Source organism: Petaurus breviceps, unplaced genomic scaffold (genome assembly GCF_028583685.1).
Source record: "Petaurus breviceps papuanus isolate PSGF00001 unplaced genomic scaffold, PetGlider_PUasm1.0 188, whole genome shotgun sequence".
Classification (NCBI taxonomy): domain Eukaryota; kingdom Metazoa; phylum Chordata; class Mammalia; order Diprotodontia; family Petauridae; genus Petaurus; species Petaurus breviceps.
In genome coordinates, this window is record NW_027185804.1 from 2,503,838 (window position 1) to 2,520,291 (window position 16,454).

General features: G+C 40.1%; 1 protein-coding gene across 1 annotated transcript in view; it reads right to left on the reverse strand.

Annotated features, from left to right (window-relative positions):
• Positions 1 to 16,454, reverse strand: part of PDE3B (phosphodiesterase 3B) — a 163,423-nt gene that overhangs the window by 48,604 nt on the left and 98,365 nt on the right. Inside the window, exons 2-4 of the mRNA XM_069091150.1 lie at positions 15,150 to 15,200; positions 9,471 to 9,716; positions 5,552 to 5,706 (exon numbers count right to left, since the gene is read on the reverse strand). Coding sequence (XP_068947251.1) covers positions 5,552 to 5,706; positions 9,471 to 9,716; positions 15,150 to 15,200 — 452 coding nt within the window. The remainder of the gene's footprint in view (positions 1 to 5,551; positions 5,707 to 9,470; positions 9,717 to 15,149; positions 15,201 to 16,454) is intronic.

Genomic DNA, 16,454 nt, shown 5'->3' on the forward strand with positions numbered 1-16,454 from the left:
CTCTCGCTCTCTCTGATGTTCTTAAGCTACAGCCCAAGAACGGGACCAGAAAAATTCTTAAGTACCCTTCCTCCTATTAAGATGGTGGCTAGGTGGTACAGTGGATAGAGCACTGGGTCTACAACAGGAAAGACCTGTCTCAGACACCTGCTAGTTGGGTGATCCTGGACAAATGACTTAATCTCTATATGCCTCTATTTCCTCATCTGTAAAATGGAGATAACCATTCTACCTCCCAAAGCTGTTATGAGGATCAAATGAAATAATATTTGTAAGGTGCTTAAGAAATGCTTGTTCCCTTCTCTCCTCTTCATTTACCAAGAACAAGTAGAAATGGGGTGAAAAAAACTATTTCCCACCAGAAGGGAGCTGCTGATTGATTCTTTTCTGGGCCAAAAGAACCACCCACCAATCTGCACTCTAGGGTTCAGATCAAAGGTTGGAGTTCACTTTGAGTATTACATGGAGGGACCTTTAAAGGAAGAATGGTTGGGTGATGGTAATAGGGGAGGGTCTGCAAGTGGCAGAGAAAAACCAGCACTATCCTCCCTCCTCTTCCTGCCAGGTTCAGTGAGTATGTATGTGGGGTGAGGGGGGAAGGGGATGAAAGTATATCCAGTATTAGAGAAGGAGGCTAGGGATGAAGCATATTGCAGGGAGGGAAGTGTCTATGATTCAAAAAACATGAAAAGAATATGAGAGGAAGAGATCTAATACAAAAGACAATTTACTAACAACTGATCAGGAGACCCATACAGGCCACAATGGGCTAGGTACAGAAAACAGGAAGGCCTGGAGCAGACAGGGAGGAGACAGAAGGAGTGGCAGTGGAGGACAGGAATTTTCCCCTCAGCCACCTCTGATTCTGAATCACAGGGATTCAGAGAGGAGGAAGAGAAGAAGTCCCTCCAGCTCAGAACATGGCTTGACTTTTTTCCCCTCTAAATGAAGGTAAGAGGTCTGGAGTAAGGGACCCACACTGGTGGCGGAGGGCTGGAGCTGTGTTTGGGTAAGTCACCCTCTCCCATCAGCAAGGGAATCTCTGCCTCAGACCCAGCTCGGGTGTTAATTTGATTTTTGCCACCTGAATGAGAGGTTCTGTATACCAAAGGTGAGGAAGCAGAATAGAGTGGAAAAGAAAATCAAACTGAGAATCCAAAGACCTGGCATCTAGACCTGAATCTCCCAGTATGTCTCCTTTGCAAAGTCCCCTCTCAAGAGCCTTCATTTTCTCCTATGAAAATGAGAGGGTTGGATTAAAATGATCTCTAAGACTGCTTCCAATTATAAAATTATAAGATTATCTTTATATTCACATGGGAAAAAGTGCTTTGTTAAAAAGGCTATGATAACTTCTCATGATAAATAATAGTGTACAACAAACCAGAGTTTGCATAACTGTAAGAACATTTCTTATTGATACTGCAAAGGTGTCAGTCAGATTCAACCTTTGCGTCTATTAAAAACTCTATAAATCATAGGAATAAATGGAACTTTCCTTAATATAGTAAGTAGTATTTCTTTAAACCCAGTATTTATTTATTTAAAATATTTATTGGGGCAGCTAGGTAGCACGGTGAACTGAGCATGGGCCCTGGAGTCAGGAGGACCTGAGTTCAAATCTGACCTCAGACACTTAACGCTTACTAGCCATGTGACCTTGGGCAAGTCACTTAACCCCAAATGCCCAGCCTTCTCCCCTCCAAAAAGCAAAAAATATATATTTATTTATTTAGTTATTTAAACACTATTCATAGTGGAAAAAAAACCTGGATGCCTTTCCAATTTTAAAGCAAGTTTAAAGCAAGGAATATTACCATCATCACTATTGTTTAACAAAATGACAGAATTGGTAGCTAAAGCAATAAAACAAGAAAAAGAGACTGAGGGAATAAGCATCTGCAAATTAGAAACAAAATTATTACTTGTACAGATGATAAGATGATATACTAGAGAAGTCTAGAAGTCAGTTAAAATCAATTGAAATAATGACTTCACCAAAGTTACAGTACATAGGACAAATCCACATAAATCATCAGCATCTCTAAACATGACCAACAAAGCATAGAAGGAAAAACTAGAAGGACAAATTAACTACAGAAGTTATAAAATATTTCATCCAGAGACTATATGAATCTAACTATAAAATACTCTACAAAATAAAGGCAGAACTAAATAATTAGAGCAACTTAGTTGTCCAGAGGTAGGGTAAGCCAATATAATAATAAAAATGAAATTAATAATTTATTTATTCAGTGTTAATACCTATCAAACTTCCAAAAGAATATTTTAAAGAGTTAGGAAAAAAAAACAAAATTCACAAGGAGGAACAAAAACATCAAGAATCTCAAGGGTAATAATGAAAAAAAGTAGGCAGCAAAGGGTGGGAAGAAGGTCCTGTCAGTACCAGCTTTTAACCTGTACTACAAAGCAGTAATCTTTAAAATGATTTGGTACTTGTTAAAAAAAAAGAGAGAGGTGGATCAGTGGAACAGATTAGGTACAGAATTATACAAAAACAAACACAAAGGCACCAGTGACTGAGGGAAGGATACACTATTTAAGTGTAGTCATGGAATGATGTAAAACACTAATCTGGCAGAAATTAGGTTTATACTAACATATCAAATCATGCATCAACAAAATCTCCAGGGGTAGTTAGGTGGCACAGTGGATAGGGTACTGGCCCTGGAGTCAGGAGAACCTGAGTTCAAATCCAGCCTCAGACAATTGACATTTACCAGCTGTGACCTTGGGCAAGTCACTTACCCCTAATTGCCCTGCCTTCCCCTCTCCAAATAAACAAGCAAGATAAGCTCCAAATAGATACATGACACAGTTATAAAAGGGCATATCATTTAAAAAAGAGAAGAACAAGGAAGAAATTACCTTTCGGATATATGAATAGGTAAGGCAGAGAATTCATGATGAAACAAGTAATAGAATCATGGCTAAAATGGACAGTTTGGGTCATATAAATTTAAAAAGGTTTTGCCCAAACAGATCTAAAGCTAATTCTAGACATGCCTTCATTACCTCATACCTGGACTATTGCAAGACACTAGTGATTAGCCTCCCTGGGACAAGTCTCTCCCCACGTTGCTGAAGCACAGAGTCCGATCTCGACATCTCACTCCCCCTATTCAGTAACCTCTCTATTATCTATGATCTCTATTATTATCTCCAGGAGAAAATGTAAAGTTCTCTGTCTGGCTTTTAAAGCCCTTTAACTTGGCCCCTTCATACCTTTCTAGCCTTCTTCTATCTTACTTCTCCCTTTCTAAGTACTTCACACTCCTGGAGCACTGGCCTGCTTGCTGGCCTCTCCTATGACACGCCATCTCCGGACTCCAAACATTTCCTCCAGCCATCCCCCACGCCTTAAACGCTCTCCCCTCCTCAGCTTCCTTGAAGTCTCAGCTAAGGTCCCACCTTCCCCAAGATCTCATTCCCAGTCTTCACTAATCCTAGTGCCTTCCTTCGAAGATTCTACAATTTACTCTCTTACGTATGTGTATGAATACTCTCTAAGCCAGCAATACCAGTGCTAGACCTACACTCCAATTCAATGAAAGAGGAAAAGGATCCATATTTACACAAATATAAAAGCAGCTCTTTTAGATGTAATCAACGATTGGAAACTCCCACTGGGGAATGGTTAAATGAATTAAGTTCAAAATATGAATGTAATGAATAATATTATGTCATAAGAAATGATGAAATGGACAATTTCAAAAGAAATTGGAACAATCTCGAAGAACCAATGCAGAGGAAAGAAGAAGAACTAGAAGAACAATGATAATATTATGGAAAAAATAACTTGAAACTCTGATCAACACAGTGATAAACCACAAGTCCGAAAGAAGGAAGATGAAATATACTAGCCATCCCCTGAGAGGTGACGAACTTGAAATGCAGGAAGAGACATAAATGGCTAATGTACATAACTATATACACAGAGTATGCTGCTGTGTACTGATGGCTTTATTTTAGGGGTTTTCTTTTTTAATTGCTAAATGGGAATGAGGGAGGGACAGATTAATTTTCAAAGTGCACTAATGTTTTTTTTTAAATAGTCAAATTTTTTTTAAAAAGAGTGTCTCTTATCCTCTTACCTAATATTTACTTGCCGTCACTGAGACCTAACTCCCCCATGTCACTAAACCCTGGCCCTTCCCTCTAATAACAGCTTCACCTTCACTAACAACCCCTCACCCCACCTTAGCACACTGGTACTGGAGGGAAAACTGAAATACTCTGTATTCCCCATTCCGAATTCCAGACTGCCCCTCTGCCACCAGCAAGCAGCAACCTCTCCTTCTTTGAAGTTCGTTTAACTTAAATTTTCTAATTAATCCAGATCACAGAATCTGTTGTATACCAGTCCCCATACTGTCCTCCCTGCCTCCTCAAGGAGCTCAGCATCTGGGTCACTGCTGTCCTCTCCTCTCCAGCTCCTGTCCTAAAATGAAGGGATTTTACATCTCTATTGATGCCTCCTTAAACTCCTTAACCTTCCAATTCCTCAGCCTCCTTGTACACTATACCAACTCTTCACCCCAATTTTACTCTCAAATCCCTCCCCCCACTGTCTAGCAATGCTCACTCCTTGCCTAACCTTAGCCTTTCGTTCCTCAAATAACCCACAGAGAAAAGGAGGGAGAGCATTTCAGGCAAGCAGGGGGAAATGCTTTGCATCAAGAGCTGGTGTGTCATGTGAGAGAAGAGTCCAGAGGCCTGGTCAAAGTCAAAGAGGAAGTAGACAGGAGTAAAAGACTGGGAAGGGAGAAAGAGGCTAATTTATGAAAGAAGGCTTTGAAAGCCAAACAGAGGATTTTATAATTGTGACAAATGACAAATCATGCAGCACAAATTACTTCCATGAGCTTAAGGGTAACAGACAGGTTTACTGCAACTTAACTCTAACCAAGACAATTTAACTTGAAAAACTGGAAGGTGAGGGAACTGGCCCACTGCAGACTGGCTTGGAGTTAAGGTGAGGGGGCTGGCCATTGCTACCTCTCTCTTCTCTGGTTCACACTAACTCTGTGATCCAAGGGAAGGCAATTAGCTTCTAACTACCCTAGGCTACAAGACTCCCTGCTGACTAATAGGGGCTTATCTACACTGAGAGAGGGAGTTTCCTCACCAGGACTTCCTGAAATCACAGGGCTTGATGAAAAGGAGAATAAAAGCAGAAAAGATTAAATTGCAGCAGCAACAAAGGAGAGTCCCTGTCCTTTTTGGCTGTCCAAAGTCAAGGTAAACTTGGGTCAGTAGAGACCTATGGTCAACAAAAGACTTTCTCCTACAAACAAGTGGGGACCTTTCAAAACATCTGCTACAACTTTTCCATTTTAACAGATGAGGAAACTGAAGTCTAGAAAAGTTTAAGGACACAGCTAACTAAGAAGGAGCAGAACCAATGATTGGGCCCTTTGAGGAGGCAAGGCTGTGCCACCCCAGCACAATCCACAATTCCCGTCTCTGACATGAGTGGGCACATCACGTTAACATCACTGAACGGCGTGAGGAGGCCACAATGTTTTACCTGGAAGTACTCTGCTGTCGGAGAGGGAGTGTGCGCCTTCTGGTACTGCACTCCCATCGGGAAGGAGACTGTTCCGGGGGTGGCAGAGGGAGACCTGAGGTTCTGGAGTTTCTCCTTAGCTGTAGCATCAGCATGTTATTTCTATTACTTGGTGTCTGTTGAATAATTAAACAACATTTAAAATTGTTATGCTGTATGACCTATGTATTAGTACATCCAACAAGCCACAGAGAAATTAAATCATAACTCTTTCTCAGAATGAAGTTAACTATTTCCACAAATTTCACATTTTATCATATGCTGTTGTTCTTCTACCCTTTAACATGATTACTGCAGTAAACTTTGGAATCCAGTGAACAGGAAGATGAACAACTAGATGTTTCTTTTACCTATTCAATACTCTGCTTTTTGGAGGGGAGACAATCAACAAGAAAACAAAGTGATAGGAGGGGTTTGTTCTGAAAATGCCACTTCCCAGGCATCCTCTGGGTCAGATGTCTGTTGTACAACAGTAACTATTCATCCTCTCTGCTTCCAGGAGCAGGAGATATCCCCCTCCTCTAAACCCCATAGCTGCTTCTTCCTTTGCCTAAACAGCCTTGCCTGTATTATCTTTATTTGTGGACACATTCTCTCCTAAACCATGTGCTCTTTGAGAGAACGGATTGAATCGCATTCTTCATGTCTGCACAACACCCAATTTAAATTTTGCCAACAATAGATACTGAATAAAGAGTTGCTGAATGAATGTAAATGTTCATAATATCCCTGAGACCCACAAGATTTAATTAAAAATACTTTGTGAATCCTCAAACATTATATTTTACAATAGTCTAAGCCTCTGAAGACTGGCTCCTCATGTGTAACAGCTCTGTGCCTCCACCCAACACAACAGTGCCCCAGAATGTTGCCCTCTCCCACCAGCCTAGGGAGGAGGAGCTGGCCACGACCGGGCACACAGATCTGTGTCTGAAAAGCTTGTTTCCTCTGGATACCTCCTTGTGTTCCACGACACAATTAAAATCATCAAAATGACTCAGGGCATTCCAGGAAGCAGAAGCTATGATTTCTTAAAAACTCCAAAGTCTCCTTCCATATAATAGTTTGCAACTATGGCACAGCAGAAGAAAATCATAATGAAATTACAGAAACCTGTCGAGTCATTTTTTTCTAAATTGGTTTTCAGTAAAACATTAGACTTAGTCAGCCTAAGGCATCCAATATTATGAGGCTGCTGTCTCCAACAGCTGAGGAATATCATGGAATCAATAAAAATGGAAGACAGAGTTTCACAATCGGCTCTGAGCTCATCACACACCTCGGGCACACTCACAATCAAGCTCTTCTTTCTGTTAATCTGGACTGTCTCTGATGGTAAGGTCACTGCATCTCCTCTAGTTCTCTGTACAGAAGGCTAAGAAGGAAGTATACACTAGAAGGTTACATTAAGCTGCTCCTTCTATGTTTTCTTCTCCTAAGCAGATCGGCACCACCGAGTGGTGCTGATTATTTCCTAATTCTGCAGCTCATTTATGTTTTCCTTCTATGAACTCTCCCTAGTTTCCTCACACACTTTAAGAAGCAGAGAAACCAAATCAAAACATTTGAGAGGAAGCATGGCAGAGTGAGAGGGCCCTGGGCTCTCCTGCTAACTCAGCTCCACATTCCAAGCTTAGCCCTGGCTAACTACTCATCCTTGCTAAGTTTGGTTCAACATTCTCAAGTTCCTAATAATCTAATTTTATCTTTAAACAATGTCCAGAACTGGAGTGAGATTCAAGTATCAGTACTTGTTAACTGAATCTTGTGGGCAAAACACTTCTAAAGGTTATAAGGACATGTTCAGACCTCAGTTCAGAGTAATGAATACTGCAACAAACACAATCAAATTCTTTTGGATGATTAGGTCCCTTATAGTACACAAGACATTACTCTAAATTCATTTTCCACTAAAGATGCAGGAGGCTTGAGCTGAAGATACACTGTCCCCAGCACATAACATTGGTAGATACTTTAGTAATTAATTTTTTAGCATCAACTTTTAGCATTCAAGAAAGTAAATAAATCAAGGTAGGGGATATGCTTCTGCAACAGGGTTGTTTTGGGGTATATAAGAAGATGGTAGCTGCATGAGAATTTGCTTCTTGCTTTCCTTCCCCTTCATCCCTGGCTGCTGATTTGTAACAATTATCTTCTGAAGTAATAAATTATAGATATCTCCACTCTAAAAGACTTCATAAAGCATTCAGTCAATAGACTAAATTTATGAGGCATTAATTTATAAATTTATCAGGCACCTACTATGTGCCAGGAACTGGGTATTAAAAAAAGAGGAAAAAGACAACCCTGCCCTCAAGGAGCTTACAATTTAATGGGGGAAGACAACAAAGCACTATGCACAAACAAGCTTCTGGCTGTTCAGTTGTTTCAGGTGTATGCCACTCTTCGTGCCTCCATTTGGGATCTTCTTGGCAAAGATACTGGGCCAGTTGGCCATTTCCTTCTCCGCTCAGTTTAGAGATGAGGTACCTGAGGCAAACAGCATTAAGTGCCTTGCCCAGGGTTACACAGCTAGTAAGTATCTGAAGACACATTTGAACTGAGGTCTTCCTGACTGCAGGTCCAGCACTCTTGATACAGGAAATAATTCAGAGAGGGAAAGCACCAGAATTAAGAGGGGCTGGGAAAGGTCCAGCCCCTGCAGCTACCATCCAGGGGTTGTACCCTCTGAGAAAAGGCTCTCCCCTTCCATCTCACCACCATCAATACCAAATGCCCACCAGGCAAGCCAGAATACCTAAAGCAGCCAGGTATTTTGAGAAAGAGGGCAGCCCATGCCAAAAGGATGGAACCACCTCCAACCCCCATGAAGACTACCAATGAGGCTGTGGCTATGCACAAGTTCTCCTGCCCTGGGCCCTACTTCCATTCCAGTTCCACAGCCATCTTCCAAGGAAGCAACCCAAAATCCTGGCAGACGCCTTTGCAGGTGCTTCAGCCACAGTTACTAAAGAACCAAAACACAAAGTCCTCCGTGACAAAGTTTTTGGCAAATCAAATGGTTCCTGACACTAACAATGCATGGCCATCCACTTTGCTAGAGTTAGGGTTATATGTATATATTAAATCTCAAAAGTCAAGGTACTAGTTAATCTTATTTAAAAATAACTCACAAAGAAATGAGATGTTGGAAGAGACAGATTATTTCTATATCTAATGATGAAAAAACAAAGGTGACAGGATCACAGATTCTGACCCAGAAGGGACCTTAGTGGGCATCAAACCCAACCCCTCACTTCACAGGTGAGGAAGCTGTGGCAGTGAAAGGCAGGGTCCCACAGCCAGTAAGTGTCTGAGGCAGGATTCAAATCCACATCCTCCTGACTCCAAGTCCAGCACTCTACTCACCACATCACACTGCCTCTTCAGGATAAGGTCTAAGTTATAGTAATTGCCAATGAGTATATGCAGAGAAAAACTGGGACTAAAAGGAGAATAAATTGAAAAAAAAACTCTGTAAATTATCTTTTATAAAATTCAGAAAAAGCATTCCCTTTAGGTTCTCCAAATGGACACATACACATACACACACACTGACTTCTAAAAAAACAGTGCTAAATCTTAGTTTGTACAAGATCGGCCTTGAAGCTGCACAAACAATAAGAGTTTTTATAATGGAAGTCAAAGATGCCAACTTGAATATTACTAGTGGTCAGGAATATATTTAATACTACCATCAAGCACACTAGAAGTTTTTTAGTATGACACACAAGAAAAATGTAGATTATAAATACCTCTGGAAAGATCAAGATTTAATCTAATATATAATTTTTAAAATGAGTCTTTGCAAAATTATTCTATTTTATACAAGATTTTAAAGGTAGATTTTATCTGAAAATCTCATTAAGAAGCTACTGACCTTGTTAGGCTTTGTGTCTTTTTCATCTGGGTCCTCTACTTCACAGCAAGGGTTAAACCCAGAAAACAGTGGGAATGGGTTGCTATTTGGCCTACATGACTTGGAGAAAGCACCCATCAGACTATCCATGCTGCGCAGAGAGGTAACCACGTGTGGGGGGAGGGTTGGGTCCATCATTAGTTCTGCCACCATTTGGCGAGCCTCATTTAGCATCGAAAGATCAACATCAGCTCCTCGTGAAGCATTCTAAAAAAAAAAAAGGAAAATGCTTAAAATTATATTGATTCTTTAATTTGATTATGGAGAAAACATCAAATAACAAAAAAAAATCCATGATAAACCAGATATTATACAGTAAAATATCATTAAATTAGATCACATTAAAATGCATATTTTCTGTAATTTTGAAGTAGTACACATTATTCTTACTAGGTGAAGTCTGGGGGAAAATGTCATAACTCAAGATTTCATTTCTATAACCTTTAAAATGTAATTTAAAATTTGATCTCAAACTGAAGCATAACTATGACATGTCTGAAAAATAGTTATACATTCTAGATCAAGAATTTAATACATTCAAAAGCAGTTCATTTCATTTGTGGGTTAAACTAGCTAAAGATATATCACCTAAGTCATATGCATAACAGGGTTTTCCACTTTTCATTTGATAATTTATGAAGAGTGTAAGTTAAGACTTCTGAATCTTAAATTCAGAATGCACAATAACCAGACATAAAATTGATAAGGTTTTACCAATTATGACTGAATTAATATAAAACAGAAAGGGGGAAGGCTATAAGATTATCATTCACCCAAATTAAAAGTTGAGAAAATAGTATTTAGCCTCAGAGCCTAGCAGTCTGTTTTAATTATTCCATAAAATCATACCAATACATGCATCCATCTATCTTAAGAAAACTGAGTCTTGTGGAAAAATTTTTAAAAACAGAGTGTTCATAATTCAAAGTTCATTGCATGGTTTCAATAAAGTCAATAAAAAATTAAGCAGACTGCAACATATTGAAAACTTAATAAATCTCAAATCTAACATTGCCTGCAGAACAAAATGTCTGGCATCTTTTAACAGAGAAATGGCAACAGGATAGAAATTGTCTCAGAATGAAGAGATGATTGTAATCCATATGAAAATACAGCTAGAGAACAGATAAGTAACCACTATTTAGATAACTATATTAAAACCAAATACTACTATCAGGGAATAGATCATGAGGGGGCAATGGATGAAACCAAGAGAAGTACAGTAAAGATGGAAAAGAAATGAGGTGTTCAAGTTAATTAATTTTTCTACTTGAGATAAATTCAAAAATTCTGCTATAAGAAATAGTTTTAAAATGCATTGTTAGAATAAACTTTCCTCCCTTTCTTGGTCAGGAACACACATGTGATAGAATTCATCTTTGATGACTACCTTTGCCATCATTCCCCATGCTGATTATTACTGATAGGTTGAGATGCTCCTGCAGGAATGGAGAGCCCACCCCATGCCTCTCCACCTCATGGGACTGGAGCCCTGACATCATTCTCTCAGCAGAAATCCAGATTACAGTCCCTCCTTCTGGGCTCAGAGCTAGCCTATTCTGCAGAAGATTTTAGGGCAAAAAAAGAAGTGGAAGAGCTATAGGGGGTAAGTAGTTTATCAAAATTTCGGAGTGACACTGATTAATGTTAATAACTCACTCCGGAGGCCAAGAGCCCTGGGTGGAGCTAGATATAAGTGTAATGAGTAATGGATAATGCCATCACTTCAGAACCATCTAAGCTTCTCTATCTGCTGACCTCATCCTTCCTTCTTCCTCTCTCTCCCACTATCTGCTTACATCTCCTCTCTCTCCCATTTAAATTAGGCTGTTCCTCCTATTGCTCTTTTTCTCCTCTTTCCCTTCTGCCCCCCAACTTCTCCCTCTTCCATGTATGTCTGTCTCTCTTTCTCCCCCTCCCCATGTGTCTCTTTCCTTTCCCTGTTCCCATCCTTTCACTCCAAAGGCACTCTCCCCATCAAACAAGCTGGCAGCCTCTCTGTGGCTAGGGAAGCTGTTCTACAACGACAGATTCACAATTTGCCTTCAGAACAGTACTAGAGACCTACCTTTGCAATTTGATGGGAGCTGCCAGAGGCTGAACTCTGTTGGCATGGGTTCTAAGAACCCAAGGTCACCACTACACTAGGATGAGGAACCAGAATAAGACTCAAAATAGCCCAAATGTGATTGTGAGGGGAAAACTGCAACAAGTAATGGAGAGGCATTGCCTAGAGATGGCACACCCCCTAGGTGTTAGGGTAGGGCTTGGAAACAGTACATTAACATTCTATGTCTTACACACTAGAACTAGAACTAGCTTTTCTTTTTAATTAGGCTGTGTCTACTCAGCACTCCCTATTCCTTAGCATGGCTCTTGAATTTATCTCCCAACCTTCTGGTTCCCTAACATTTGTCATCTAGATACACATCTAATCTCAACTCCTCCCTTCAGAGCAAATTCTTATTGGTCCCTATTTTCTCTCTATCCCCAAATTAGCTGTTTCAAATGCTTCTTTTCCCCTGATTCCCTCCCCACCATCTCCTTCCCTCTCAGCAGAGGTCCCTTCCTACTTTACTGAAGCAATCAAGGCTTTTAAGTGAGCTCCCTTTTCTCTTCTACTCCAACCCTCAATCTCTCTTTTCTTGCTTTTGAGAAACACAGGACCCTTCTTGCCAAGACTAATCTCTTTATTTCCCATTTTCATTCTTTGTTCCCAGATGCCTAAAAATATATTCGGGTCTTCTCTTAAAAAAACTTTAAAAGTTTTTCTTTAGCCCTGTCATATCCCCAAGATGTCTTCTCATAACACTTCTCCATTTCCCAGTCAACTCCTAGAAAAGTTACCTAAACTCATCTCTACTTTCTCACTTCTCAACTGCTTGCAAGTGACTTTCTATTGGAATACCAAGCTAAAAGGGTTCTTCCAGAGGTTACTATTTAACAACTGCTAAATCAGAAGGCCTTTTCTCAGCACTCGTCATTCTTAACATCTCAGCAGTTTTGGATACTATTAACAACCTAGATTCTAGGTTACTTCATAATTTTAAAATTATCTTCTCTATGCAGATAATACCCAAATCCATATATCCAACTTTAGTCTCTGTCCTGAGCTACAGGACCACACTGTCAAATTAGCTGCCTTTTAGACATCCCAAACTGGATTTCTATGGGCATCTCAAACTCGGCATGTCCAAAAGTGAACTCATTATCTTTCTGCAAAACCTACCCCTCCTCTTCCAAAATTCCCTATTGCTATCAAGGGCACCATCGTCTTCCTAGTCACCTGGGCCATCAACCTTGAGGTCATCCTCAACTTCTTGTTCACACTCACTCCACATATTCAATCAGCTGCCAAATCTCGTTTTTTCTACCTTCACATCTGTCATATACACTTCTTTATCCCCTTTCACACAGTCACTACCCTGGTATGGGCCTTCTCTCACCCACATTATTGAAAGAGCCTTCTAACTAGCGTCTATGCCACAAGTCTCCCCCCAGTCCAATTGACCCTCCACTCAGCTGCCAAAGTGATTTTTCTCAAGTGCAGGTCTGACCACACCACTTTTTTGTTCTATAAATTCCTCCCCTTTTCCTCCAGAACCAAGTAGATAACTCCTCTGTTTGGCATTTAAAGCTCTAATGAGATTACACATGTAAAGTGTCTTGGCAACCTTAAAGAATCAGATAAATGCTAGCTGTTGTTGGGATTATCATCACCAATAATAACCTGGCCCTGTCCAACCTCTCCAGTCTTCTTATACTTCACTCTCTTCTACAAAATCTGCAATCCAGCCTCACTTGTCTTTGTTCCCTTCCTCACCCATGACAGTACATCTCTTATCTCCAGGTCTTTGCCCTGGCTGTTCCCCAGTTTGGAATGCCCTCCCTCCTCACCTCTGCCTCTTAGTTTCCTGGATTCTTTCAAGGCCTTCTTGAGGAGGCATTTCCCAGGTTCCAGTCCCTCCCAGCAGCTAGTGCTTTCCCTTCTAAGATTATCGTCCATCTACTCAGTCTGTCTTCTAGGTGCCTAGTTACTGCTACATTGTCTCTCCCCTTAGAACATGGTGAGCTGCTTGAGAACAGGGACTAATTGACGTTTCTTTGTGATCCCAGCCCATAGCACCATTCTTGGAACACAACAAGTGCTAATAAATGCTTGTTGAATAGCTGCCAGTAATCTCTCTTGATTCTCCTCCTACCAGTCCAGCAACTCCTTTACAGTTTCCTTTGCTTAACCTTCATCCATTTCCTGCTCCCTAAAGGCAAACTTCCCCCAAGGCTCTGTCCGAGTTCCTCTTCCCTTATCTCTCTACATTGTCTCCCTTTTGGTCTCACCAGTTCCCCATGCATTCAACTGTTGTCTCTAGATTGACAATTTCCAAGTCTCTATATCCAATTATGATCTCTCCCCTAAACTTTAGTCTCACATCTCCAGCTAGTACCACTGACATTTCAGACACAACCTGTCCAAAACACAATTATCTTTCCTCCCCCCCCCAAAAAAAAACCTGCCCTTCCTTCAAATGTTCACATTTCTGCTGAAGGTACCACTATCCTTTCAGTTGTCCAGGGCTACAGCTTTTATGGAACTGTAGCCCCATCCAACTAGTTCTTGCAATAACAATCTGCCCCCATTTCCCAGATCTCCCTGTTCCGTGGCCCATTCTAATCTGGTCTGCTTGTCTTCTAGCCACTTGCAGTGTATCTTAGGAGTTCTGTTATACCTCAGTCTAGCTGGTGTCATCAAACTTGTCCAACAATACCCTCTTCTCTGAGTCTGCCTGCTAAAATCAACTAAAATCAGCTAACACCACCACCAAATTTCCTAGAGTGCTCACCAAGGTTGCAAACTTGCCTTCCTCGATTCCAGCTTCCAAGCCTGAAATTGTTTCTCCTTTCTCTGACCTTGAACAGGACTCTTACACTTACAACATACTAGCTGTTACTGTAATAATTTGTGTATGTGTTTTAGCTTCCTTCCTAGATTATAAAGTAGAGAGGGGAGAAGGCAAGAAGGTGGGGGGGGGACTGGGCATATCTAATTTATTTTGGCATCTCTCTCAGTGCTCACAGTGTTTTATACATAATTAGTAATTGAACAGCATGACTCAAAAAATACTTCAGTATTTGTTGTATTAATAATGAATAAAGTTTTGTGCTTCTTTTTCTTGATTTTAAAAACAATCAAAGGGAATTAATTTTTTAAGAATTCTAAATTGCTTTTTTTCTTCAGTTTGTACTAACTCAGGTTGAAAGCCTAAGCTAAGCCCAGGTTATCCCATGACAATGGTTTGTTTTTTAAGCCACAGAACCACAGAATTTTAGAATTGGAAAAGACCTCAGTAGCCATCTAATCTAACTCACACCCCAAAGGAATCACCACTACAACATACCCGACAAGAGGTCATCCAGCCTCTTGCTTGAAGAATTATTTTTAAATGAGCTTTTTGGGGGGTCACTTGCCTCTTTTTCCTACAAGTGGAATTCAGAAAAAAGATCCATTTAATTGAAGGTTCTAGTTAGTTATATTCCAGATTATCAAGTGCTTACTAAAGGAAGTTCTGTTTCTAAATTTAAATGCTTCTTTTAAGATTCTCACAAACATCATTCTTCCTTCATGCTCATTCACACACTCACCTGATAATGAGGCTTAGACCACTGCTTCAAGTCCCAATCCCAAAGAATCATCTGGAAAAAAAATAAATTTCATTCATTTATAAATTAACAGAAACTAAAAGGTACAAAGGCAAAGTTTAGCCTTTTCAGCTCTAGCTACTTAAAAAACAACTTAATATTTGGGAATGAAATCAAAAAGGATTAGAGACAAAATTATTTTCAAATAACATTTCATTAATTCAAATCAGAAGTGGGGAACCTGCAGCCTCAAGGCCACATGTGGTCCTACAGGTTCTCAAGTATGGCCCTTTGACTTAGTAAAAAAAAAAGGGGGGGGGCTACACTTGTGGACCTAGAGAGCTACACATGGCCTCAGGTTCCCAAGTTCCCCACCTCTGATCCAAATATTAGTACTTGAATAAGTGAAGAGAATTATAGAAAAAGCAAAAAAATTAGCAAACTGCATATTAGCTTCTAAGAAGGGTCAATAATATAAAAGCAAAAAATTATAAATAAGCAAAATATCCTAACACATCACTCACCATCAGCAAAAAGAAAATGTGGGCCAGTGACCGTCTAATGCCAGTGGGGGGCGCTGCGTGCCTAGGTTACTGAAGGTGTTGCTATAAAAAGCAGCCGTCACTTCCACTGTGCATATTTCCTGTGGTTAGAGCCAGTGTATATGAGTAACTTTCTCAAAGTGACTTTCATCCCTACCCTATGTGCAGTTAATTCTTGATTCTCCACACATGAAGGATCTATGAAAACTCTTCCATTCTCAGCTGCCCCCTAAATACACTTTTACGAATCTGCGTCTCCATCCTATTCAGTCAATGTATACTCAGGGAAGCAGGAGGAGCCCTAGAGAACTTTTACTTTTGTGGCCCCCTTTTTTGGATCATATCTATTCCATTAAGCAATACTGAACTGCCAAAGTGGAGAGATTTATGGAACCTGGAGTTAAAGACCCTGATTCAAATCTCCACTCTGACCCAATTACCAGTTGTATGAGGAGGGGTAAATTATTTAACCTATTTGAGTCACAGACAATTCTCTAGAGTCTAAATTATGGATGGACAGTGATCTGCATTAGCAAAAGGAATTCCCAGACTGTGATAGAAAGCATAGATCCTTCAAATACTGACAATAAATAGTAGTTATGTCTTTTCCTGTGTTCACTAGAACAGAACAGTGCTGCTTGAAAGACCTTGAAATCATCTAGTCCAGTGGTATCAAATTTTTTAAAAAGGAACCAAAGTCATATATAAGGATCCTGGCAGCTGCATATTCATTTAGAAAACTAGATATTAGCATTATCTATATCCT